Here is a 27,956-nt window from a genome sequence, read left to right on the forward strand (position 1 = left end):
ACATGCACAGCAGAACTGCAGAGAGGCCCCTGGAACAGCATGCAGGAAACCCAGAGCACAGGACAGGTTAACACAGGCAGTGGGGCAACCACACAGGAGACACTGACCACAGCGTAGGCTACATCATCCACATCCTCCACCACCTCCTCATCTGAACATTCTTCAGACCCTGTGTCTGCATCCGAGAGATCTGTGACCTGCGCATCAGCATGGTCCAGCAGCCACCCAACCAAGGCCTCCACTCCTACAAGCAAGCACACACCGTGCACTCAGTGAGGATCCACAGTACCAGCCTGCCTGCAGGCTGCTGACATTAGCATTTCAAGATAAATCTACAAACTAATGTGTGGGCACACTGAGTGAAGCACCCACAAGGAAAATTATATACCTGGCAAGCCAGCAGCATTCCCAGAGGCACCAGGGAGTGACTTAAGTGCAAACTCTATGTTCCTTCTAGGAAATCCCATTTCCATGAGCTGAACCACAATAGGCAGAGCAGGGGCAGGTGATTGTTTGCGCTTCTTCGCTCTGACAGGGCGAACATGCTGCACAGGGACAGGAGTTGTGGCCTCACTGGAGCTGCAGTCTTCAAACACTGGGCTCGATGGATGAGTAGACTCAACAGCCAAACACTGACACACAGCCAGCGCCGCAGCCTGGACAAATGAGAATGGAGCTGGGAGGTTTATAAAAGTCAAGAGACTGGGGTCCCTGGCTGGCTCAGTTTGTAGGGCATGCAGCCCTTGATGGTGAAGTCATGAGTTCAAACTCTACTTTGGGTGAAGCCTACTTTATTTTTTTTTCAAAGATTTTATTTATTTATTCATGAGAGGCACAGAGAGAGAGGCAGAGACAGGCAGAGGGAGAGGCAGGTTCCCTGTGGGGAGCCCGATGCAGTACCGATACTAGAACTCCGGGATCACGCCTTGAGCTGAAGGCAGATGCTCAACCACTGAGCTACCCAGGTGACCCTGGAGCCTACTTTAAGAAAGTAAATAAAGGGGATGCCTGGGTGGCTCAGCAGCGGTTAAGCATCTGCCTTCGGCTCAGGGCGTGATACTGGAGTCCTGGAATCGAGTGCCACATCAGGCTCCCTGCAGAAACCTGCTTCTCCCTCTGCCTATGTCTCTGCCTCTCTGTGTCTCTCATGAATAAATAAATAAAATCTTTAAAATATATATATAAATAAATAACCTTTTAAAATAAAAAAATAATATTTTTGAACTTCTATGAAATGCAATACAGAAGTATGGAAAACTCACAGTTTTTAAATGAATGGATAAAACGTCTTAACACCATGACAACTTTCATAGTTTAATGCAGAGGAAAGATGTGATGGTCAAATAACTCCTGCTTCAGCATACACAGCACACAGTAAATTAGCCAATTATCAATGTCCATTCAAGAAAACTTCACAGCCACTCTGAGTGGGAAACAAGCTGAGCAAATTAAATGCAGAGTGAGTGGGGCTGGATGGGGAGAAAGGAGTCCCTGACCCCTTCCCCATGATCAGGCAGTGTCCACAGTCTCCTGCTCTTTTCCTAAGATAAGCCAGAGAGGACACAGAATTATCTCATATACCATCAAATCAACTCTTAACGATTCATGGGTTTAAAAAAAAAAAAAAAAAAAAAAAAAAAAACCGCTGAGAGTTAAACATGGTAAAAAAAAAAAGAAAAAGTAAATAAAGAAGATTGGGAAACAAATTATAATCAATCAATGAATGTATGCATTTCTGGAGTCTACATTTGGGACTCCCTACCTCCAGTACACACTCTTTCCCTCAACTATTTGAACTTTCTGCTCCTCATCTCCAGTTACTCTCAGGGGGCCTATGACTTACTATTTTTATAAACTGAGCATTTGAGGAAGAAATTAAGAAGAAACTGAGAACTCCCTTAAGGCTTAAGCTTAGGAAGTATCAAAAACCAAGGGTTTGCTGTGAAGTGTGAATAACTCATAAGTGACAGGCTTCATCTTGAAAGCTTACAATTCTCAACTGGACTGAACCAGGAGTTCTGGTAAAGGGGAGTGAGAGTGCACTGGACTAAGCCTCTACTGATAATAACTATGAATTCTGGACAAACTATTTTCAAAAACTGTTTGAAGGTCCTGGAGAACAGCCAAAGCCTTGGCCGTATAACCTTTGACCATGGGGGAATAAGGTATAACCCTTGACCATGGGGGAAGCCAGTAAGCAAGCAGACAGGGCAGTGTTATTAGACTACAGTCAGAGGCTGGAATTCAGTCTTGCCAGAGCAATTAGAAGTGAGGGAGAAATCATAAAATGTGCACACAGACTATCCCAAATTATTGACTTATTCCAAAACTGAGCATTTGTGAGACCCTGAAGAACCAAGCGTAAGGAATTGCTGGAAGGCTAGAGGGATTCTATAGCTGCCCAGTGTTAGGGAGACAGTCTGAGGCCCCAGTCCAACCAAGTTAGATAGAATTGGTCAAAGTATAGAGGTTTCCACTGAACCTTTGGAAAAGATTCTAACTCCTGAGGAATTAGAATACAGAAACCAAGGCCTAAGTGCAAAACAAAAACCACCACAAAAATTCTAGAGCCAAGTCTCCAAAAGATTGAGGAGAAAGGTCAGATAATGAACTATCTATGAGAATAAAATGCTACATTCTCCAGAAAATGCTGCAGGACACAGCGCCAATACAATGTAGTATCTAAAACATTTAGAATATATTAACAACTGTAGATATGTGAAGAAGCAAAACCAATAACTGATTATAATCAGAAAAAAAAAACACCCAAATAGTAGCAGACTGACAGCTGGCCCAGGTGTTAAAATTACCAAACAAGAAATTTAATATAACTATCAGGAATATGTTGTAAATATACATACAGTAAAAAATAAAGAGTGGAGAGATACAAACTGTCAGGAGAGCTATAGAAGTATAAAGTAAGAATCCAAATGGAAATATGAGATCTGAAAATACAAAATAAAGAATTTCTTAGATGGCAAATTAAGACCCCACAAAGCAGACAGCCTGACCCTGAAAACAAACCAATACAATTATCCAAGATAATTAACTAAAAGAAAAAGACCTACAAAACAAACAGAAACTCATTTAATAATCTTTCTTAGCAAAGAACAAAATGAGAACAGAACAGGAAAAAATAGTTAACACATTTCCAAATTTGGTGGCAGGGGAAAATATCAAGCCAGAGATACAAGTAAGTTAAGTGTATCCCAAGAGGATGGGGCAAAAAAATACATACACATCTTAGCCAAACCGCAGAAAACAAAACAAAACAAAAAATTATGAAATATTAAATGCAGCCAGAGGGGGGGAAAGGCATTTCATACAGAACAAAAAGAATGATGGCTGAATTTCCATTAGAATCAATGAAGACAAAACAATGAAAGATCTCTCTTTGCTACAAAAGTCCTTCCCAATTCTTAAAGGATAACTCTACATTTCCTTCTACGTCTTTCCTCTTAACACTGGGCACCTCCCAGGGTGATTCCAGGTTGCATTCTGCCCAATTCACTCTTTAGTTGCTCTAAGTGTCCTCTTTTTATCTCTATAGGTGACTAGAAATGCTGCCACACTATGACCACTTTCTTTCCCTGATCTGAGCTCTCATCTTAGTGGTTTTCAGATCTAACAAACAAGTAGTTGGCATTCAGGCCATTTCAAAGAAGGTACTGCTCCCTATCCTCATGCCCAACATTTCTTGCCTTCTCCCTTTGCATTCCACCTTCTTCCTAGCTCACTATGGGATTGCTGTCAGCCCTCCCATCAGCCTGAAGCAGATGCTTCCTGACTCAGGATCCCAACTCCCTGGAGTCTTGGTCTCTGAAGATTTCTATCAGGGTACATTCTGCCTTCCAAATTGAGCACTCAAGGTTTTGTTTTTGTCTCTGAGATTTTACCCAGAGGTTTTTTTTTTTATGTATTATATAGAAAGAAGGGTTTTTATTTTGTTAAAGATTTTATTTATTTATTTCAGAAAGAGAGAGCACGTGCAGGAGAAGGAGCAGTGGGAAAGGGAGAAATAGATGCCCTTCTTAGCGGGGAGCCTGATGTGGGGCTCAATCCAATCCAGGTCCCCAAGATCTGACCTGAGCCGAAGTCAGACACTTCACTGACTGAGCCACTCAGGTGTCCCGAAAAAAGGATTTTTAGAAACATCTAATCCTTCATGCTAAAGGCCATGAAAAGTCCCCATCACTCTTAGACCTGGTCACATGTCACTACTATGAGAACATTCCCACAGCCCCAACCCCAAGTTATACTGCACAGAACATGTGTTCCACAACAGGACAAGGACGGAGAGTCGGGCAGCAATAGGGCATGCCCAAGAAAGCCCTTGGAGTGAATGGAACAAGCATGCCAGTGCAATATTCCTAGGTCTAATGGAGCTTCTTCAATAACAATATTTCCTGAAAAAAGATCACGCCATAAATATTTGAGCATCTGAACCATGTTGAATCTCATTAACTGTTTCATATAATTCACATATGTTCAAAATAAGGTTAAACTTCAGGGCACTTGAGTGACTCAGTCAGACATCCGGCTCTAGATTTTAACTCAGTCATGATCTCAGGGTGGTGAGCATGAGCCCTACATCGGGCTCCGCGCTCAGTGCAGTCAAGCTTGTCCCAGCTTGCTCTTGCTCTCTCTCAAATAAATAAGTAAATAAAAAATATATTTTTTAAAATAATAAGGTTAAACTTCAACTCATACATCTTCTAACCAGTACTGCAATGTTCCATGACAAACATGATTAAAGTCTAGCTAGTCATAAGAATTATTTTGGCATATCATTTATATTTCAGAATATATCCTTAAGAAAACACACATCTGTGAAAAAAGTTGTTCCTAATTTAATGTACCAGATTAAAATTGCAGAGGCTGTTACTGTACCTCTAGCTCTTGTTTGTCAAATATAGCTTTCACTGGAGATGGCTGGGTGGCTGAGGCTAGTAACTGCTGCAAGAGGATCATTGGAGGCTGTGGCCCCTCAGGAGACATGTCCCCAAGGTCAGGGGATGCAGCTGCTCCATCATCTGAATTTAAAAACAAAATATGCATACATTATAATTTCAACTCCTAACATCTCTTTACCATTAAAGATAGTGCACTGAACGTGTCAAATTGAGTATGAGCTCTACCTCTTCAAGCACTGGACAAAAAAAAAAAAAAAAAAGCACTGGACCATCAAAATCTTCAAGGCTCAGATATCAAAAACTACTCTTTTAAAGAATTTTCCACTCCCTGGTTTTTTGGTATCTGTCCTTTATTAGTTCATCTGTCTCTTTAGAGACCTCAGAGACAACAACAACAAAAAAGCTACTCCCTGATTTTTGCCTTTGGTCTAGTTCTTATACTTTCTCTTTCTTGATGCATACTCACTGCTTTAGAAACCCTCTTCCCCTTCTATGGACACTCTCAAGTTTGTATGTTTAGCCCTGGCTTTTCCTGCTAACTTTTGTTCAGAACATAAATTGACACCAATCCCAAATATGTTGTGTGGTCAGAGTAAAATATTTTTGCCTATTTTAATCTGAGTAGCTTTGGGTAAGCTTTAGCACTTCCTGTTTGTCCTGGGCCCACTGAGTCCCATTGCCTTGAGCCAACTCATCATTTGAGTTTGCTGGTTGGCTAGTGACAACTTCAACTAACCCTCTTGATCAGGAGCCGGAAAATGTTTCTCTTGAAGGGACAAAGAGTGAACACTTCCACCTGACCAGCCCTATGTCTATCACAGCTACTCAACTCTGCCACTGAAGAGTACAATGACATGTAAACAAGTGGGCATGGCTGTGTTTCCATAAACTATATAAAAACAGGTGGCCATGGTAACCTGTCAAGCCCTGCTCTACACAGCTCTGTCTGGAGCCCCTACTCTGTCCCAAGCATGTAACCCTGATTCAGTCCCATCCAGAACTACTCACCAGAGTGACCAAAGAATAACCAACCAAATTCCTTGGGCTCTGGTTTCCTGATTTTTTACAACTGCGGCTTACCTTTAAGGTCTCTACAGAATAAATCTGTACTTTAATTAGATTTACCTTATACTCACATTAAAGTTAAATTCACAATACACTCTTAAGATTAAGAAACAAAACAAGACATATCACACTCCACTGGACTTTCTAATTTTTGTCAAAGGCACTCCCCTCTGCCCTCCCTGTAACTCAAGCTTGAAACGTCAGCCATCTTTGACTTTTCACTGGTTTCCCATGCACTTATCTTGATGATAAAAAGACTACACTATCACAGTATCTCTTGGAACCCTCTTTCCATTTTTCATGCCTTCCCCCAGAAGACACCTTATCCCTTGATACAAAAACAATTTTCTCATCTCCATGGCCTTTCTTTTTCAAATACTTGCTATACCACACTAGTAGATTTATCATCCTGAATTATCAGTCCTTATCATGTGAATCCCCACTACAGTCCTAAATTAGCCTTAAGTTTTACCCTGGGATTCAAGGCATTATATCACATGAATTCAGGTGATCTCTCCAGCTTTTGCCTCACGTTCATCAATAAACCTGAGCTCCTTGAAAGGGAAGCACTTCAACACTCACTGATATGTCTGTGTCCCTACTGTCTCTTCCACCAGGATGGAGCTTCCTCATCACACTGCACCTAGTGTTTGCCACACCCTTCAGAAGCTGCTCTCCGCAGCCCTCAGCCATCAGAGTCCCCATGACACCCGTGGAAGTGTAATTACACATTTCACAGTGCACTGGCATCATACGCTGCAAAGAGCCATCTGCATTCATTTCCTCTTCTCACTCTGACCCCACAGAGTTTGGAACCATAAGTAGATTATCCTGTTCCCCATAATACTTTAGCATGTCCCTTAATAGTAGATGATCAAAAACATACTTCATAATTTGGGGTTTTGTTCCTACTTAAAATGATATAAGGTTATTCTAGAAAACTGGAACAATATAGAGAAGTATAAGAAAATAAAGTCAGCTGAAAATAAAGGGGGAATCTATGGTGTATCTACAAAGAGATATACAAAGCAATGTGCTTTTTTATTTTATCATGTTCATGTTTCCATGGCAATGAACATATGTAAGTATCATCACTGTGACTGGTGTCAAGGTATTCCACTATGTGGATACACCATCCAATAATGGGCATTTAGGTGTCCCTAGTTTTCAACCTAAAAGCAATACCAACAAAGAAGCCATAATGAGCAGCTTTAAACACATATCTACATGCCTTTTAATGTGATAAATTTCCAGAAGATAACCCACATGTCAATGGAGAGATACAGATATAGATATGTGTGTATATGCATTTTAAAGTGTAACATTTCCTCAAATGCCCATTATATAGTTGTACCAACTTAGATTTCCACTAGCAATGTGTTAAAGCAGTACTACTTTATACATGTATAAACTACCTGAAGGCCTTATTAAAATGCAAACTCTGATTTCTTAGGTCTGGGGTACAGCGTAAGAGTCTGCGTGTCTAATATGCTCCTATGTGCCATCAATGCTGCTGGTCCATGAGCCACACTTTAAATAACGATGCGGGACAGCACTGTTTTTTTTTTCCCCCTCCCTTTTACCAGATGTCATCAATCTTTTGTACTAGAAGACAATGACACTGCCATTTACACCCTGTTGATTATTGGCCAGGTTGCATATCTCATACATTTAGAAGCCATCTGTTTCCCCTTTTATGGACTACTTATTCAAGTCTTTTATCTGTTTTCTATGGGAGTACCTGCCTTCCTTTCAGATCTATATGAACTCCTTAAAAAGATACCTGTGTGAGCAGCTATAACATCCTGAACAGCTGGCTGAGACAAGATTTGCCTGAGCTGGTCCTGGTGGGAAAGCAGTGCACGGCCCGCCTTCAGGATGTAGAGTTTTAACTGCTGGCACCTCAGCAAGTCCAGATCTACTTGTCCTGTGGGAGAAAAGGACTTAGCGAAAATGACACATCCTGCTTGGGTTCTTCTCACCAGCTGTCCAGCTTGGGGAAGATATTTTGTTCTCTGCACCACAGTGCCATGGCTGCAAAGTGGCATAAATAATGCCCGGTTCTGTGGGAAACAGCTGGCCATCCCAAATACTGTCAGTAATGAAGGACTTGTCTTTTCCAGTGCTATGACTAAGTGCTTCTAGATAAGCATCCTCTACCTCCCCAGGTCTTTCCCTTTTCCTGCTCCCCACGCAACTACTTTGATGGGTTGGGGTGAAAATTAAATGGTTTAACAGATCTGTTAGGTATTAGCATAATCAAATGTTTCCCACATTGCTGAAATTTCAACCAGATACCTACATTTCAAACAAAGTAGTTCCACATTTTCTTGCCAGAACTTCTCCAAGACAATTTTGTTGGACACTCACAACATACGGTTCTCTAACTCAACAAGATCATAGCACTCCCTGAGGCCTTATCTAAAAAAAAATGACTGCAGAGGTGCCTGACAGCCAATTGAGGAGGAAACTAAGATAGCTGCCACAAAAGTGTAGGCAGACTACAAGCACAGCAGGACTACAGTTGTATAACAGGGTTCCAAGGCAGGACATGTTTGTTGGAGGCCACAGAAGGCAGTATAGCAATATAAGATGGAAGAGGATGGAGGAGGATAGGTGGCTTTCAGGCATCCAGCCTAACTGCCTGACAGACAAGTTTATTCACTATGATGGGGAATGGGAACTAAGGGACAAGGTTAGTGGAATTCTGAACATGCTACGATGTACATGCATGTAGCCCTCCAGTCAGATATGTGAACTGGATATCTAGAGTTAAAGGTGATTGCTGTCATAAATACTGCAGCAGTAATCACAGGAATAGGGAGAGATAACTCAGTAAGAGTGAGCACAATGAACCTGAAGTTATGGAGAAAATCATAAGAATTTCCAATGTGCAAAGAATAATCAGGGAGAACTCTCAAAGAACATGCAAGGGGCAGTGTAAGGAAAATTAAGGGAGCAGTATTCCAGACCAAAGGAAGGAAGGCTTTCAACAGAGGTGACCTTGGTCTTAGCCCAATGTCGACAGATATGAAGCAAGGCAGGTTCAAACATACAGGCCTTACTGGGTCTGGCAGAGAAGAGGTCAAGAGCCAAAATGCTAAAGGGTCATGGCTGGAGGGCTAACAGAGAGGGAAAGAGAACACAGATTCCTCTCCAAAGCTTGTTCAGAATAAATGCCAGCACTGGAGAACAGGCATGGGGAGAAGTCTGGGGTTCTTCAGGAGCCACTCCCACCATGGTGTCATTCTTTGTATTATACACTCTTATCACCATGCTCAAGGTTTCATGCCCACTGTAACTTAGCAAATGGTCAATCCATTGGAACCCAAAGACTTTGGCAATGACAGGAACTTACTCTGACAAAATGCAAAACATTGTACAGGCAATGCCAGGTAAGACTGTACCTAATTCATCATGAAGCACCATGTACTGACCTGCAAAACCCTGTTTAGGTGATTTTTTTACTTTATGCTTCTCTAATTTGCTTCCGGCGAGGTTTACCAATTGAGCCCAGACAGACAGCATGGGCTCTGTGAAGGGCAGGTTGATGACGCTGAATGCCACGGCAGGTAGCTAAAGCAAGAACACAGAAACCATCAAAGACTGTCCAATGAAATGAACAAATGAAATGTTCTAAAAATTATCATAACCATGAATCTTAATTCTGAAATTATCACACATATCCGTAAGTCTTCTTACATCCGAGAATAATCATTTTAAATGATGACATCAAGGCAAAACAGAGACATATATATGTGAAAATAACCTAAATTAATTTGTTTCTTTAACAACTTGTCAACAATAATTATGTCAGGGCATAATTCTCAGGCATTTTCTATGCATTTCTAATTTTCTACAACATGTATATTCATTTCTGTAATAATCAAAAACAGTATTTTACAGAAAGATACAGCCTGATTACACTTAGATCACATCAAATATAAATCACTCACATTCCCTATATATCCCTGATAAATTTAAGATGACAATAGCTGCTACATAAGTCACGTCACTCAACACAATTAATAAGCATTTTCTACATGAAGAAAAGTCATTTTTTAAGGAATTACTTTTAAATTTCTTTAAAAGTTGAGTTTTTCAATAAAAAAAACTTCAAAATTTTAAAATAATTAAAACTAAAAACATACTTAGAAGTACCTTCTATGTTGCTAATGACCTTTTATGTCTTTGGGGCTAAAATAAGACATGAACTACTAATCCATGTAACACCATGAGACAGGCCCTATTTATCACAGTGGCACAAAACAAATTAAGAAAAGATAGATGGCTTTCCTCGGGTTGCATAGCCTCCTAGATGGTAGACATGAACTATGAAAATCAAGTTCATTCCAGCACTGATGTCAGAACCCAGTTCTAGTATAAAACTCCTCTGCCTTGGGATTCCTGGGTGGCTCAGTGGTTTAGCACCTGCCTTTGGCCAGGGGCATGGCCCTGGAGTCCCGGGATCAAGTGCCAAATGGGCTCCCTGCAGGGAGCCTGCTTCTCCTTCTGCCTATGTCTCTGCTTCTCTCTGTGTCTCCCATGAATAATAAAATCTTAAAAAAAAAAAAAAAAACTCCTCTGCCTTATTATCAATTAACTGAACACAAGTTCACTTACTGGTTTCAGCTGATTCAACGGGCAAACACGACACATCCGCATGTCTGAGAATTGTACAGTGATTCTGCCCTTCGGAGTTATGCGAGTTACTGTGCCTTCTCCAAACTCATCATGCATGACTTGTCCCCCCAACCGTAGGCGACCATCGATGCCTCCAATCACAGCCAGGACTGCCATGAGGCCCCCAACCTCAGGGTTTTCAGAGTCAGGTAAGTAGTCCTCTAACAGGGCCTAATGCAGACAGACAGCTGGGTTGAAGAAGAGAGCCCAGGGGAGCTGCCTGTTTCTTACACATTTACAGCTAAGCCATTTTTATACTAGTTTCTTCAATAGTTATTTCCACTTGAATATGTTTTAAAATATCTTTAAACAAAATACACATCAACTTAGATAATTTAAAAGTTAAATCAACATTTGACAGAGAAAAGTTAGCAGCTCTGAAAAGTGGCACCCACCCCCTCTGATGGCTTTCCTGTGCAGCTGCGGGTGACCAAGTGGAGCTGAGAGTTGATATACTTGTTGATGAGTCCGTTCCACTGGCCCAGGGAGTGAAGTGTGCGCAGCAGTGCCACCACCTCTTCTGCCAGGGTGCTGCTATGGGTGGCAGTCAGAGAGGCCTGTGGGCGTGCCCTCCGCCGCCTCAGAGTAGATTCTGAAAGAGAAGTATGAGAGAGGAGCTACATGGTTCCCTGTTCACTTCATCAGTTCACACAAATAAGGAGAGCTGCCCACCTCTGAGGAATGGGATATCTGAAGAACAGGTGGTAAGTAAGCTGCCCAGGAAACCAAACAGCTTTTCCACAAGGCACTTCATATCCCTTGCCCTTTCAGTCTTGTCCCATGATGGAAGCACTGCTTGCAGTAAATGCACAGCTAAGATCTGATAAAAGGCAATTTAAAATGGCAAACATTAAAGAAAACCACTATCTGTGATTGTAGATTAAGAAATAACAGATTTTTCTTTTTTTTGTTCCTATAATGCAATTAATTATGAGAAAATTCAGATATTCATTTTTCTAAAATTAGATTATACCCAAGTTAATTAAAAATATAGATTATCAGGATTTTTTTAAAAAAAGCTTTATTACAGATGCAAATATTTATTGAATTAAAAAATAATTATTTTCAGCTTAATTCTTCTAAAGACAATTATACTACAACTTCTATGAAGCACCTAAGAGCAGCTGGCAGGATTTATCACTTCAAAGAAAAAAAAAGTCAAGTACAGTTTAGTGACTTAATTTAAAATAATAAAAAACTTCAGCCTCTTACACTAGAAAATCTACATTGGGTTGGTCCTAGTCCTTCTCTGCACTCATTATTGAGTACAGGCACCTAATTATAATGACTGGGAGGACTGGTATCTTGATGCCACCTCTTAAGGGGGTCCTACAGTCCCAAAATTCACACTGAGCAGGATCAGCCCAGCAGTATAATTACCTGCCGTTGTAGTGAGGCGGCGGTGAAAGGTGCATGTCCCTCCACAACCTTCATAAGCAGGGCAATCCACTGTGGGGAGCTGAGGGCAGCACACATGTGTGGTGTAAGTGCAATGCTCCGCACGAAGCCCAGCGTGCACCAGCTCCGGTGCTGCTCCCGGCATACCAGCCTGTTTGGGGAAGCTGCCAGAATGAAACAGACTAGCTTGGCACCAAATTTCTAGAAATAAACACTCCGTACAATCTACACTTTTAATTTACCTACCATGTTATTTTCAAAAACAACCTACTTCACAAATATATTACCATGTCACTCAAAGTGAGAGCAGTGGGAGAATAGCTCAAGGAGCATTTTACAACACTTTTAAAACCTTTATAGTAACTCAAACCAGTTAAAGCATTTCAGGTACTTATTATTTCTAGACAATAAGAAAATGACTCAATATTCAAATAGTAATTATTAAGAGTGAATCTTGTATATTTTTTATAACCTCATATGTGTTTTAAATATCTCCCATGATCTTGTTTACATTTCATCTGCACCGTACATTTCCAATCCAAGTTTAAGAAGTCTGCATTAATAGAACAAGACAAGGGAGGTTTTCGTGAGGTTTATCCAATTTGATACAACTGACCCTCTCTGCTTCTCCTGGCTTCCAGTTCTCTGCTCATGGTCACCCCGGGTTTCCACTCTTTCCTAGCAGAGGCCCACCTGCCAGGGCCCAGCTTTCCTGCTCTCCAGGCTCCCAGGGGCACCTCCTTCAGACACATGTAAATGCCTGTGCTCAGTCACACAAACACATCAACTTTCACACAGTCACACCCTACCACAATCACACACACTCATTCTCATAGTCACTGATAAATTCACACACAATCACTCATGATTACTCATAAACAGATACACCCAGCTACTCACACACATTCACACTGCCACTTCATACTCAAACCTGTAGACACTCAAATACCCAGTCTTACTCAGAAAAAAACCTCTCACACTTACACCCAGATTCAGTCACATACTTACAAGCACTCTCACACTTACACACACACACTGGTTCCTCCCACCTCATCAAGTCATTCTCTTCACACGTACACATTCACATACAAACATTTCAGTGGGCTGAACTGTATCCCCCAGAATTCATGTTCACCCAAAACCTCAGAATTTGGCCTTATTTGGAAATAAACTCTTTGTAGATGTACTTAAGGATTGGGAGGACATTATACTGAATCACAGTAGACATTAAATCCAATGAAAGTCTCTATAAGAGGCAGAAAAGGACACAGAGACACAAGTCAGCCCATTGTGTGAAAATGAGGCAGACTGTACAGTGCTTTAGCCTCAAGCTAAGACACCTTACAGCTACCAGAAGCTGGAAGAGACAAGAAAGGATCCTCTCTTGAAGTCTCCGAAGGGAACACAGCTCTGCTGACACCTTGATTTTGGACTTCTGGTCTCCAAAACTCTGAGGTTCTATAATTCTGTTATGGGCTGAACACTGTCCTCCTGCTCCCAAAACCAGTATGTTGAAGTCCTAAACCCTCGTATCTCAGAATGCGACTTATTTGGAAATGAGGCCACGGAAGATGTAATTTGTTTAGAAGAGGTTGAACTAGATAAGGGGGGGGAGGTCCCCCTAATCCAATTATGACTGGTATCCTTATTAAAAGGTGAGATTTGGTGACAGATAAGACACATAGGTGAAGATGAAGGCAGTAATCTACAACAAAGGAATGCCAGAGATTGCCAGCAAACTACCAGAAGTTAGGGGAAAAGCCTAGAACAGGTCTTTCCCTCACAGCTCTCAGAATGAAGCAGCCAGTTGACGCCTTGATCTTGAACTTCTAGCCTCTCGAACATGGAGAAAAAAATTTAGGCCACCCAGGTGTATGATACTTTGATGTGGCACCCCAAGCAAACTAACCAAATTTGCAGTAAGTTGTTACAGAAGGCCTAGGACTCTAGTACACATGCACACTCACCCCCATGGACACACCCACTTACATACACAGACACAGACACACACACACACACACACACACACACACACACAAATACATAGTCCCAGGACTCTGTAGGCAAGCCCACAACTATTCATTGCATACATGTTTTGTCCGTCGTTCCACTTTCCACTAACATTCGCAGCAGCCCACACAGGGTCTTGGTGGCCTCACTCTGCATGATTTCAGCGTGGACTCCAGCAGAGAGACAAAGTGTTTGCAATAAATTAACAGTACTGGTAAGCATCATTGCAGTAGGATGAATGTTCCTTTCAATTTGTTCAGCTTCTGGAAAAAAGTATCAAAATAAGAACCTATACTCCCAAATAGAACTGGAAAATGTCCCTGCATGTAATTTAAGAGATTTTAATAACACAGTCTTTTAAGGAATTTCATATCACAATTGTTACAGTGGAAAGGAAAGTGGCTTTTTACAAGAAAAGATGGGATTCAGGATGCACTAAACACCCTAATTATCTCTGTCTCTACCTTCCTCAAGCAAAATAATCCTTTTAAATTAGAGTTTAATATTTTAAAAACAATCTCTGCATATAGCTCAGAAACACACAATTTCAAAGATTTATTCTTTTAGAAAGACAGCTTATCAAATGTCAGAAGCTGAGATCCCTGGGTGGCTCAGCAGTTTAGCTCCTGCCTTCAGCCCAGTGTGTGATCTTAGAGTCCCAGGATTGGGCTCCCCGCATGGAGCCTGCTTCTCTCCCTCTGCCTGTGCCTCTGCTTCTCTCTGTCTCTCATGAATAAATAAATAAAATATAAAAAAAAAAAAAAAATGTCAGAAGCTGCCTGCTGACAAGGTAGCTATGCCCTGGATAAAGATGGAAGTGCCTGAGCCAGGGAGGGGAACCAGAGGCTCATGTGTCCACAGCATTGACTTGGAGGCACAGAATAGCTAAGCCACAGTTCTTTCACTTAGCTCTGCTCAGGCCCTGATTTCCCTGACTGAAAACAAAGCCAGTCCTGACCATATTATGTGTGACTCTAGGTTTCACATATGTTACTCCCAACGGCCCAAAAAAGCAGGCATCACCTGTTCACATCAGAGGGGACCTAGACCCCTACAAGTGACATGGACTGAGCAGAGCCTTTTCCACTCTCCACACCATCCATTCTCTACTGAGCTCGGCCTCTCCTGACCATACAAATGACTTCCAAAGTCCAGCACCTGAGCCGCAGGAATCAGCCCTGGTTTCCTGAGATGAGCCATGGGAAGCTTCATTCATACAAGGTCTGTTGGACACATCTAAAAATGTCATGATGTCCTCCTCCCACAACCTTGGATTTCCTTAGATAGGATTTAACTGGGTTCACTCCAAATTCTCACCTCTAGTTTCTTCAAGGCAAGACAGTACTATCTCCACACTACTTCTAGTCCACCAGGCGCTGGCTCACTATCTCACACACAGGTTCTGAGCCAACCAACAAGGTCCACCAGAGGTAAAGACATAGCAAGCACTGCATTACCAAACCCTTCTGACTGTCTCCAAAGGGAGTAAGAGAGTCAAATCCAGCTAGGTTGCCAGTTATGAGAGGCATGCTTTTAACTCCTGCATCAGAATCACCTGGGGCTTATTTACACTGAAACTTCAGGGGCAAGTCCAAAACTACAGACCACTGTCTGTAGCTGAGTCTGACACTGTTCTCATTCCCAGATGAAAAGGATGGCCAGCTGCTATTAGCATACAGCTTGCCAGGTTGCCCCCAGACTAAACAGCCCCAAGGTACCGACCAGAGTCATCCTCTGTGTCCGAGTCCTCTGCTGAGGGCTGTGTGGAGGCTGGCAGCTCTGCCAACTTGAGGTCATACTTCCCCTCCTTCCCCATCCTGTAGGAGTTGGTGCTGCCCGTGTCCCACTGGACCCTGATCCATCCGTCCTCACCCAGTTCACCAATCACACGGCCAAGACCAGGAGGAGGTCCATCCTGAGGAAGCCAAAACAAAGATTAGTTAAAAGAAGGCATATGCCAGGTGGGGGATGGGGGCACTGAGGGGGGCACTTGATGGGATGAGCACTGGGTGTTATTCTATACGTTGGCAAATTGAACACCAATAAAAAATAAATTTATTAAAAAAAAAAAAAAGAAAGAAAAAAAGAAGGCATATGCCTGTTCTGTCACACAAACAAAGCCTGTAAGGACTGCTATGTCACTGTGTACAGACTTTGTGCCACAGACTGCTCCAAACCTATTCACAACATGTACAGCTCTCATCATTACCTTAAATCAAACATCAGGAAATAACTTGCTTATGCTCCTTTACCAAGAGTTAAGCAGGGAAAAAGCATCGTCTCAATCAGCATTCTCCCTAAGCCAATGCAGAGATAAGGCTTTCCAGCCTAGTCCTGGTGTCCTATTCCTTGGCTCCCTTGATCCCCCATAGGGCTTCGAAACACCAGAAACCTGAAATAATTACTTGCATCTCATCAGGAACCTAGCTAGAATGGAAACTCCATCTCTCACTTCTATGAGTAAAAGCTGTTTTTAGACTACTACTATCTATTGCAGGACACTATGACTCAAAGCTGTTTTTAGGATGCTGCTATCTGTTCCAGAACACTTCTGAGATGATTCTGATGAGGCCCATGCTTAAAATTGAGGTTAAAGATGGCAAGAGTACTACCACACTGCAGGAAGGCGAGCTCTTTCCTTAGCTAGTGACCAAGGTAATGACACAGGCACTAGCCCCCATGATCTCTACCTTGTGAGACCTGACAGAAGCTTAGGAAAGATGTGCTATGAGGAGAAACAGAAATGGCCACTGCCCAACTAGCACACCTGAAACTACAAGGCTGGGGCACTTAATGGGCACATAGCCATCAGTTCCGAGAAGGAACACCTGGGTCCTCACAGCTTTCAAAACATTGTTACTAAGATGAGGTTTGATCTCTCCTGCTTATTCTTGCTCCTGCTCTGGGCTGCCCCTCAAATTGAGCCCAAGCCAAGGAATTTTCTGAAAACAGCCACCACCCTTTGAAGACTTGATTCTGCTCGAGGTGCCCCTACAGCCACTGTTTATCTCTGCTTGTTTTGACCTCATTCACCTGCCCAGAAACTATATCACGAACTACATCCTTTGTCAACTGCACAGGCCCTAAGTTAAGTTATTTATTCCAATTTCCACTCACTAACAGCATGCAAGTAAAGATGGTGACTAATGTGTGGCTAATGTGTTTAAAATCAAATCTGAGTACCTGATCACCCCATTTCCAATCAACACCTCTCATGACCCTGGTTCCAATCTTCATCATGGCGGCCAGTTCTGGCCCTGAAACTGGAAGCTGCACAGGAGCCATTTCCTTCCTTGTCTCTTCCAAAACTGTAGCAGAAGCTCCTCGGGCAGAAGCATTCATATCCTCTTCAACATTATCACAACTAGGACCTATCAGATCATCAAATGCAACAGCTGAGCTAGTAAGTAGTTACAATTTCCTAATCTTAATCCACTTATTCAAAACTTAGTAAGTACTGATGATGACAGTTTTAAAGAACCTATAGTGTATACTGTAGTACTTTATCAATATAATAAATACCATGAAAGATTTATTAATGGGAATTTAAAAATGTAAAAGAACCAAGCATATAAATATATATCAGAAGATATAAAAGATATAAAACAGAGACATTTACTCTACTTCTAGTAATTATGCTCCCCTCTCCAAAAAAAAAGCAAAATGATTAAGTTAGAAAAACACTCATCACATATTTTTATTAGAATAGAAAAACAAAATATAACCACCTGTCTGTCGAACAATGAGAAACTTACCAACTTTAATTATAGTACCACACAGAAAAAAGCTAAGAATAGCAGGCCTGATACTGCCATCCTTAGGAAAGACTGCTTGCAAGGCAGTCCTTAACTGGCCTCTGGAAACTTGGATTTCAGAAGGGCTCCTCCTACCATTCCCTAATGGACAAGAGGCCTCACAGTGCCTAAACTGTTTGTACAATGTGGTCTCTGCTGAAATTTGCTTCTTACTCTGGGTCTAGAACTTGATTTATGTGCCAGGCAGAGGTGCCTACTTGACCTGCCCCAGTGCAAACTCTAGGTACAGAGTCTCTCATGAACTTCCCAGGTAGACATTTCACCCATGTAGTCACAATTCTCTGCTGAGAGAATCAAGTTCATCCTGTATGACTCCAGTAGCAGAGGACTTAGGTCAGTTTCTCCCAGACTTTTCCAAAGTGCTTCTTCCCTTCACTGATTTTGGTTTCTAGTCTTTCACTGCAGTCAATCTTAGGCCTCAGTATGACTGCTGAGGCCTCCTCACAAATCACTGAATCTGGGCGTGGTCTTAGGGACCCTGGCACAGGGATGGCAGCATAGGATTCTCTAGAACAACCCTAACTTGCTGAAATATTGCAAAAGCCCTGTTTGGTAAAAGGAAGAATGAAGGGGTGGAGCATGATGAATATTTGGTTCCTGATTGTTGTGAAATCATCCACAAGTATAAAACAGAAGTTGAGCTATGAGCTGCAAGAAGTAAAATTTATGAATGGATTTTAAAATAGTCAATTTAACCCCAAGAGTCAGCATGCTAGATCCCCTGGCTGCTTTTGGCCTTGCTGGCTAATGTGAGGGGGTAAAAAAGCACAGCCCTAGTAACTCCTCCAGTTTTTGTTCACTCTTCCAAATGGGAGGAAAAGGTGCACAAACATTCCCAAAGGTGGCTTGGGTGGGTGAAAATGTACAAAGTGCATGATCCTCTCTCAATCAAAAGGGAGAAAAAAGGCTTGTCAGTTCCCAGGGCTGGAGTAAAGCTTTGGATAAGGTAAAGCTTTTCCCCAGCTTTACTGGGGCAAAAAAAATTCTTTTCTTCAGCCCAACTCTTTGGAGCCTCAGTGAGGCCCCAAGAGGGCCAGAGTTGCATTCCAGCTAGGATCTCCTCTGGCAGCTATAATGTTAACCCTGTAAATGCCAAATTTATTGCAAAGTGTTTGAATACATTTGCAATAAGAAAAAAGGGGATCTTTTTTTAAGTGGTTTTGTATTTTATGGCTCTTGTATCTGGATGCATACATAAAATTAATATAAAATTTTATATGCTTATAATTTCTTATATGAAAGAAAAAAATCATCCTGATCAAGGAGAGTGGTAAATATAGACATGTATTCATGATATACAACTCCTTTGCTTTCTGCAGCCAGTAGGCAGGTTCAAATTTAAACTCTAAACAAAAGCTCCCATAATTAATGATTTGTGCTACGACTTTTACCTCTCTGGAAAAAAAGGAGATGACATAAAAAGAGAGTCAATTTCTAGATGGAAATTTCTAGATTATTTTTCTAAAGCATTTTAAATCACTAATGAGGTCTTAAGAAACCAGATGCCTGACTCAGAGGCTGATTGTTTTCTAGCCTGATGCATATTTTTGAACAGGTCATGTGGACACAAAGATTGACGAGATCAAAGAGCTTAGGAAAGCCTTGCTTTTTTACTTGGATTGGAACACTGGCCTTACAGTATCTCAGATTTCAGGCAAAGAACATTATAAACCAATCACATCTAAAGATATATATATACACAGAACTCAAAGAGAGCAGGATACTCAATCTTCTCAAAGGTACATGGAACATTTTCCAGGATAGACCACATGCTAGACCATAAAATAAATCTCAATAAATCAAAATATACTATAATCATACAAATTACACTCTCTAACAGAATGAAACTAGAAACTAATAACAAGGAAAACTAGAAATTTCACAAGTATATGGAAATTAAATTACATACACTTAACTGCCCAAAGGAAAAAAAAAATCATGAGAAATTTAAAAATATTTTTGAGACAAATTTAAAAAAAAGCACAACATACCAAAACGTATGGGATGCAGAAAAGCAGTGCTAAGATGGAAATTTTTGTCTATCAATGCATACATTAAAAAAGAAGAAAAATCTCAAATTAGTAACTTGACTCTACACTTGGGAGAAACTAGAAAAATAAGAATACAGTAAACCCAAATTCAGTAGACAGAAGGAAATAATAAAGACTAGAACAGAGATTGGGAATTTAAAAAAATAAAACAATCAATAAAACCAAAAGTTGGTTTTTTGGAAAATATCAACAAAATTGACAAACTTTTAGGTTGATTAAACAAAGAAAAAAAGATGACAAAAAATAAAACAGAAATGAAACCAGGGACTCTACTACTGATTCTACAGAAATAAAAAGAACTCTAAAAGAGTATTATGAACAATTATACACCAACAAATTAGCCAACCTGGATGAAATGGATAAATTCCTAGGAACCACAGATTATCTGAATTGACTCAAGAAGAAATATAAAATGTGAATAGACCTATAACAAATAAAAATACTGAATCAATTATCAAACCTCTCAACAAAGAAAAACCCAGAACCAGATGGCTTAACTGGTAAATGCTACCAAACATTCAAAGAAAAATTAATACCAATTCTCTAACTCTTCTAAAAATAGAAAAGGAAGCAACACTTTCTAACTCACTCTTTGAGGCCTGATAACAATACAACCATAAAATACTGCTCAAAGAAATGAAAGAAGACCTAAATAAATATAAAGCCATCCCACATTCATGGAAAGGAAGACTTAATATTTGTTAAAATAGCAATACTCGCCCAATGCAATCTATACATTCAATACAACCTCTAGAAAGTCCCCAACAGCTACTGTTTGCAGACACGAGAAAGCCAGCCCTGAAATTCATATAGAAATCCTAAGGACCCGAAAGAGCCAAAATAATCTTGAGAAAAAAAAACAAAGTTGGAAAACTCACTTTTTGATATCAAAACTTACCACAAAGCTAGTGTTCACAACAATGTGGTACTGGCATAATGACATACAGACCAACAAGATAGAGTCTAGAAATAAACCAAAATATTTATAATCAAATCATTTTTGACAAGGGGGCCAAGACCTTGGGAAAAAAAGTCTTTTCAACAAATGGTACTAGGACGACTAGATAACCAAAAGAAATAAAAGGAGTCCTTACCTCACACCATATTAAAAATTGCCTAGAAATAGACTAAAGACCTAAATATAAGAACTAAGACTATAAAATTTTTAAAAAGAAAACACAGTGAGTAATCCTCATGACCTGGGTTTGGCAATGGTTTCTTGAACATAACATCAAAAGCACAAGCAACAAAAGAAAAACAGGTAAGCTGGACTTCATCAATATTTAAGGCTTCTGTGCATCAATGTAAAACAAAATACAACCCATAGAAGGGGAGGAAGTATCTTCAAATCATTTAATTGATAATGGTCTAGTATCCAGAATATATAAAGCACTCCTACAACTCAATAACACAAATAACCTAATTTAAAAATGAGCAAATGTTTTGAATAGAAAGTTCTCCAAGAGGGCAGCCCTGGTGGCCCAGCGGTTTAGCGCCACCTTCAGCCCGAGGTGTGATCCTGGAGTCTGGGGATTGAGGCCCACATTGGGCTTCTTGCATGGAGCCTGCTTCTCCCTCTGCCGCCTGTGTCTTTGCCTCTTTGCCTCTCTCTCTCTCTCTCTGTGTCATGAATAGATAAATACAATCTTAAAAAAAAAAAAAAAAGTTTTCCAAGAAAGACAGACAAATGGCTAACAAGCACGTATAAAGATGTTTAAGGTCTTATATTAGCAAAATGTAAATCAAACCACAATGAGATACCACTTCACATCAACTGGGATGGACTCAATTCCTGCCTCCCCACCTCTCAAAAGGAAAATAACTGGTGTTGGTGAGGATGTAGAAAAACTGGAAACCTCTTCCATTGCTGGGGAGAATGGAAAATGGAATGCTATGGAAAAGACTGGGGGTTCCTTAGCATACCAAAAGTAGGGATTACCATATGACCCTGCACTTCCACTCCTAGATATAGAACAAAAGAATTAGAAATAGGTGTTCAAACAAAAACTTGTACATAAATGTTCCTAGCAGCACTATTCACAGTGGACAGATACAAGTCAAATGTCCAACCATGGATGAAAGGAAAATAAATTGTAGTATATTCACACAATGTAATATTTTTTAGCCATAAAAAGGAATGAAGTACTGACACATGCTAAGTGAAATATGCCAGATACAAAAAGCTAAAAATTGTATTTCATTTATATGAAATATCCAGAATAAGGAAATCCACAGAGATAAAAAGCAGATTTGTTGTTGCCAAAAGCTGAGCGAGTGGGAAATCAGGAATCATCACTAACTGGGTGTGGCTATTTGAAGTGACAAAAAAGTTACGGAACTAGATAATGGCATGCTTATACAACATTGTAGATGTGCTTAATGCTACTGAATGATAAACTTAAAAGTTGTTAAGAGGGTAAGTTTTATGTCACTTTTATTTTGAAATTATAAAGAAAGAAGACATGAAGGCAAAATCTTGACATTTTCACAAATGACTTAAAGCAGTGCCAACCTACCAATAAGCCGAAGTGCTGTCTGTGTGAGGGCGAGCATGCCTGAGTTCAACAGGAGGTTCAGGTTGTTTGCTCCATGCTGCAGGGTGAGCATGCTGAGCATTACCAGGAGAAAGCGAGCTTGTGGGGTTGTCCCCAGACTTGGTCCTGATGGATTCTCATTGGTAATGGTTTGTAGGGGGACAGGCTGGATACCTAAAAAGCATGGACACTCACATAAATTTCTTGTGCGTGGATATAAAAACATACATGATGCAGAAAGTAGTAGCAATTTTTTAAAATTTCTGTTTTTCAGTGTATTTCCAAAAAGCATGGACATCAGGCACTGCTTTGCAATAATCCTACCACCATCAATCCACATATACCCATTTTTAGTTGTCTGCAAACCTTATCACACTGCTCCTCTGAATAGCCTTGGTGGCTTATTCATTTCAAATACAACAATCATATTTCACTTCTCTTCCACAAGACCAATCCTAGCATTTCCCTACAGGTACTTAAACTACCCAAGAAATTAAGTATTAATATAGGATACAAACTTTAGGGCTTATGGCATCAGTGATACACAAGAAGATTATGTCCTCTGTTGAATTTTGAAAGTTTTGTTTAAAATTTCAGAAAGCTTAAAGCAAATTATTCTCATGTACCTAGAAACAAGTAATACGCTACATATTAACTAAACTGAATTTAAATAAAAGTTTTTTAAAAAAAAGATTATTATTCTTCTTTGCCTCTCTGTGTCTGTCATGAATAATTAAAATCTTAAAAAAATTATTATTCTAATGTACAGTTATTAAAGTCTTCTCAAAGAGCAAAAATCAGCATTTGCGAGTTTCTACAACTTATAATTAAGAGCCAAACTGTAAAATAATGCTAATGTGATCACTGACATCACTTCAACAGCATTCTTAATACAGCCTTTTAAGAAGATGTTTTTTTTTTAACTCACCAAGCTCTTTAAATTTGGCATTTGCATCCATCAAAACATTTCGAATATTCTGAACAGCCCAAGCATATAGCTTGCCAAAAGTTACTTCCAGTAGCATCCGATTAAAAGGTGGGATCAAATCCACATCCTTTAAACAATCTGTAAGAGGTTCCCTTTCAAAGAAAGATAGAGAATATTATTAATATTGCCAGATTTTTAACTTGAATAGAAAAAATGCTTTGTTGCCACAATTTCCCTTAATTAATAAAAAAAAATGTTCTGAAGTTTACCCTATGTCAATCCCCTCAGGAATAAGTCTTTGCCATCCACAGAACATAGCATACTGCACAGATGGAAGTAGGAAATTTTTGGTTGCCAGTTTTAAAATTGTATCTATCCCTTCCAGACGAACTTCTGCTCTCTCCAACTGCAAAATATCAATATATACAGTTAAGTGTTGTGTGTGTTATCATATGCAGAAAAGAATGTTCTTAGAAAATTTTACCTGTTTTAATAGGCACTTTCTCATTTTTTCCACATCTACTGGCTCCTCTTTAAGGGCAAACTCAGCAATTGTACTGAGGAGTGCAGACTGTGGATAAAGACCTTGAACATTCTGCTTCAACCATTTGTATTTGTGCACACCTGTAACTGTACTCAACAGTGGTTGCCATTTATCCTGACAAAGGAAAACCATTTTCACCATTAGTTTGCTTATTAACATGTACTCTAAAACACTTACTCAAATTAAATAAAAATACATATAAGTAGGTTAAAATTAGTAAAATACTTTATATTAATACGTAATGTATGGCAAAAATACCTATGCCATAAATAGGCTTATAAATGAATTTATAATCTCTATATTTACTTAGTTTGGAATAGACAAAGTTAAATTACCACCCATATTAATAGCCTAAGACCAGGACAGCTTCTGGAGCAAAAAGTACATTCAATGAATGAATGGTAAATGAATAATGATACAATGTACCTCTAAATGTAAAAGGAAACACTTTCCCAGCTATCAGTCTGACCAGGATACCATAAATCAAGTGTGTTCGGTGTGACTGGGGCTGTCATCTATACTTTCAGTAACATGCTACACTCTCTATGAAGAATAAAATACTTGTGGATTCCTTTGTAGGTGCTTTGTTTTTATTTAGCCAGCCTCAAAATCATAGTAAATGCTTTACCTTAGGAGATTTAATTGTAATGGGTCTTTTGTCCACACTTATAGGACTGTGAGGCAAAATGCAAGCTTCTTCTAAATCACTCTCTTCATTTCCAATTTTTTCTTCATCATCAGTAGATTCTGGCTTCTTAGGAACTATGATTAAAAACATCATTAATTATAAAATCATTTAAACATAATTTTAAATTACGATATATTAAATCTGCATAAAGTTAAATAAAGCACCTGAATATTTTACTAAAACAAATATGCAAATATCACTGTCAACTGAAAAACTAGTAAAAATTATCATTATTTTCACATGACATTCAATAATAATGTGGTCATTTCACATCATGAACAGAAAGACAGAGTGCTATGATAGGGCAGATCCTACAGAAAGGGAAGCCCAGAATCAGCAAACATTTGCTTAAAGAGCCAGATGGTGAATATTTTAGTCTTTGCAGGCCATTCAGTCTATTGCAAATACTCAATCCTGCTGTTGCAGAATGAAAAGCAGCTAATTTTAACCATGGATGCAGGAATTTAAACTTCATATAATTTCCATTTATTAAACTTATTATTCTTTTGATTTTTAAAAAAAAACAATTTTATTTTATTTATTTATTTTTTTAAAACAATTTTAAAACGCAAAACTAGTCTTAGCTCACGGGCAGTAGACAGCAAGCAGCAGGCTGCATTTTTCCTCAGACCATAGCTGGCCCACTCTGAACCAGGGCAATGAACCTATCATCACTGTGCAAGTGAATTAACTAGATGTCTTTTATTATGTCAGTCTCTTTAATTAGGGAAATTTCTATTGAATTTGCAATGTGATATGTGCTGTTGCTTCCATATTTTTACTCCCTTTTAAGAATTTTAGTCTAGGGATCCCTGGGTGGCGCAGCGGTTTGGCACCTGCCTTTGGCCCAGGGCGCGATCCAGGAGACCCTGGATCGAATCCCACGTCAGGCTCCCGGTGCATGGAGCCTGCTTCTCCCTCTGCCTGTGTCTCTGCCTCTCTCTCTCTCTCTCTGTAACTATCATAAAATAAATTAAAAAAAAAAAAAAAGAATTTTAGTCTATTTCTTCTCAGCATATAATAAACAATGTAATTAACAATAGACCTGGGCAGTAAAACACTTAACACAGCAGGTCTAGGTTGCCCAAACCCTACAAATTCCGAAGACTGTCCCTTCAGCACTTGGCCAGCTCCTATGAACTGAACTCTGAGTCCTTGGCATGTTCTTCTGCCTGATAAGAGTTTCTGTATACCTGAGGTCTGGGGCCATATTTTCCAGTCTGATCACACAGTTTATGCTAACAATGGGACGTATGGTATTATCTGTTTACACTGTGGAGACTTGAGTCTTAAGTAACTAAGAGCAACCATGCAGGCCCATATATGTCTATGTGACTGATCCCAATAATAATCCTGAACACCAAGGCTCACCAATCCCTGACTGACAGCCCTTCATACATATGGTCTCTCACTGCTGAGAGAATTAAGCATGGTTCTGTACAGCTCCACTAGAAGCTTAGGCCCAGTTTCCTTTGGATTTCTCTCAATGCACCTTTCCTTTTACTAATTCTAACTTGTATCCTTACAAAGTAATAAACCATAACTATGAGTATAACAGCTCTTCTGAGTCCTATTGAGCCATATATCAGTGAATCATCAAATTTAAGGGTGCTCTTGGTGCCCCTAATACAGCACCAGCAATATTAATCATTTATAAGTTACTTAAATTTCTTAAAAAAAAAAAAAAGCTTCAAACATAACACAACTAAATATTTAAACCCAAAACAAGAAACTTTAAGAGGTAACAATGTGGGCTCAGAATCTGTGGAGGTGAGAGCCGGGTGGTGAGGACATCATCTTCCCTCACGCTGCAATGGCAGTCTCCTAAGCCTGTGCCTCTGCTCCAAAGATCTCAGAAGCATTCCTACCATGATCTCCTGACCTAGAGCATCTATCAGATTCAGGCAATTGTTGTGGCTTAACAGTTTGCTCAAGAACAATCAATTCAGGATGGCTTCTAACACAAGCTAATCTTTCATGACATCATTGCTCATGTGCATCAAAAACTCAGTAATTTAAAAAAACTAATTAATATTGTTTAATAAGCTGATCTGTGAATAAATCAGTATAATTCATAAGAATATAATCAGAAATTTCCGGGATGCCTGGTGGCTCAGCGGCTGAGCGTCTGCCTTCAGCTCAGGGTGTAATCCCAGGATCTGGGATCGAGTCCCTCATCGGGCTCCCTGCAAGAACCTGCTTCTCCCACTGCCTGTGTCGCTGCCTCTCTCTCTCTGTGTCTCTCATGAATAAATAAATCTTTTTAAAAAAAAGAAAAAAAAAGAAAAAAAATTTCTGTAGACATATTTATAATCAACCTAATTCCAAGTATTTTATGTACTTTTATTCAAATTCTGGTCATTTAATGCAAAAAATCTTTTCTATATCCCAGCAACTACATATCTGCTTCTTGAAAATATTAGTAACTCCTCTTCTAGCTACTTTTATAACAATTCTCCATGTATCAGAATACTCAATACTTCCAAAGGAAAACATTTCTTTACAAGAATGGCAGTATTAACTGAAAAATTAAACACTGCCATATATTTCATTTACCAGGACAAGTGATAAAAAAAAGAATACTTCCTTTTCCCCATCAATTTAACAAAGCTTATAGTATTTACCTTTTTCAGTATCAATTTACTAGTTACCAAATCATAACACCTTCAATCCTAGCATCATGATCTGATATTGGAAAAATAAGCAGGATCTGTATATATTTTTTAAATGCTTTACCTTTTTCTTTTCTTTTTTTTTTTAAAGATTTTATTTATTTATTCATGAGAGAGAGAGAAACAGAGAGAGGCAGAGACACAGGCAGAGGGAGGAGCAGGCTCCATGCAGGGAGCCTGACGCGGGACTTGATCCCGGGACTCCAGGACCATGCCCTGTGCCAAACGCAGGTGCTGAACCCCCGAGCCACCCAGGGATCCCCAGGATCTGTATATTTAATCATAAATACACATAACAAATATGATGGCAGTCATGAAAATCCACATGTACTGACCAGTAGCGAATAGCTTCACTCAAATCACAGACTCAGTTGTATGGCAGAAAAGCACAACTTTGACAGCACTTACCTGCCTTTTACATTCTTACCTCTCTTCTTCCTTCGTTCTCGAATTATCTTCTGAGCTATCCTCCTCCAACGGGGCAAAGAACTTAACAATTTAAACTTGGACATTATAGAAAGATCATTACAAACTGCAGGTCTCAATTCATTAAAGAGGAATCTCAAACGTTCGATGACTGGAGCACAGACTTCCTTGTAAGAACGACCCTGTTCTTGATGCGTCTACAAAGTTAAACATGAAAAGATACCAAATA

The 27,956-nt window shown here is 39.8% G+C and overlaps 1 protein-coding gene across 7 annotated transcripts in view; it reads right to left on the reverse strand.

The window, feature by feature from the left end:
- The window catches only part of HERC2 (HECT and RLD domain containing E3 ubiquitin protein ligase 2), a 243,873-nt gene that overhangs the window by 100,846 nt on the left and 115,071 nt on the right, over positions 1 to 27,956 (reverse strand). For 6 of the 7 annotated variants that reach the window (XM_041751247.1, XM_041751249.1, XM_041751248.1 and 3 more), the window contains 18 exons: positions 27,729 to 27,924; positions 24,570 to 24,703; positions 23,882 to 24,055; positions 23,667 to 23,803; positions 23,398 to 23,549; positions 22,452 to 22,643; positions 17,253 to 17,440; positions 15,792 to 15,984; positions 14,150 to 14,332; positions 12,042 to 12,223; positions 11,334 to 11,481; positions 11,057 to 11,253; positions 10,602 to 10,832; positions 9,416 to 9,554; positions 7,762 to 7,905; positions 4,891 to 5,033; positions 389 to 656; positions 108 to 244 (listed from right to left, as the gene is read on the reverse strand). In XM_041751247.1, the coding sequence (XP_041607181.1) occupies positions 108 to 244; positions 389 to 656; positions 4,891 to 5,033; positions 7,762 to 7,905; positions 9,416 to 9,554; positions 10,602 to 10,832; positions 11,057 to 11,253; positions 11,334 to 11,481; positions 12,042 to 12,223; positions 14,150 to 14,332; positions 15,792 to 15,984; positions 17,253 to 17,440; positions 22,452 to 22,643; positions 23,398 to 23,549; positions 23,667 to 23,803; positions 23,882 to 24,055; positions 24,570 to 24,703; positions 27,729 to 27,924 (3,138 nt within the window). The remainder of the gene's footprint in view (positions 1 to 107; positions 245 to 388; positions 657 to 4,890; positions 5,034 to 7,761; positions 7,906 to 9,415; positions 9,555 to 10,601; positions 10,833 to 11,056; positions 11,254 to 11,333; positions 11,482 to 12,041; positions 12,224 to 14,149; positions 14,333 to 15,791; positions 15,985 to 17,252; positions 17,441 to 22,451; positions 22,644 to 23,397; positions 23,550 to 23,666; positions 23,804 to 23,881; positions 24,056 to 24,569; positions 24,704 to 27,728; positions 27,925 to 27,956) is intronic. The other variant, XM_041751245.1, reaches the window with a different exon arrangement.

This window comes from Vulpes lagopus, chromosome 4 (assembly GCF_018345385.1).
Source record: "Vulpes lagopus strain Blue_001 chromosome 4, ASM1834538v1, whole genome shotgun sequence".
NCBI lineage: Eukaryota > Metazoa > Chordata > Mammalia > Carnivora > Canidae > Vulpes > Vulpes lagopus.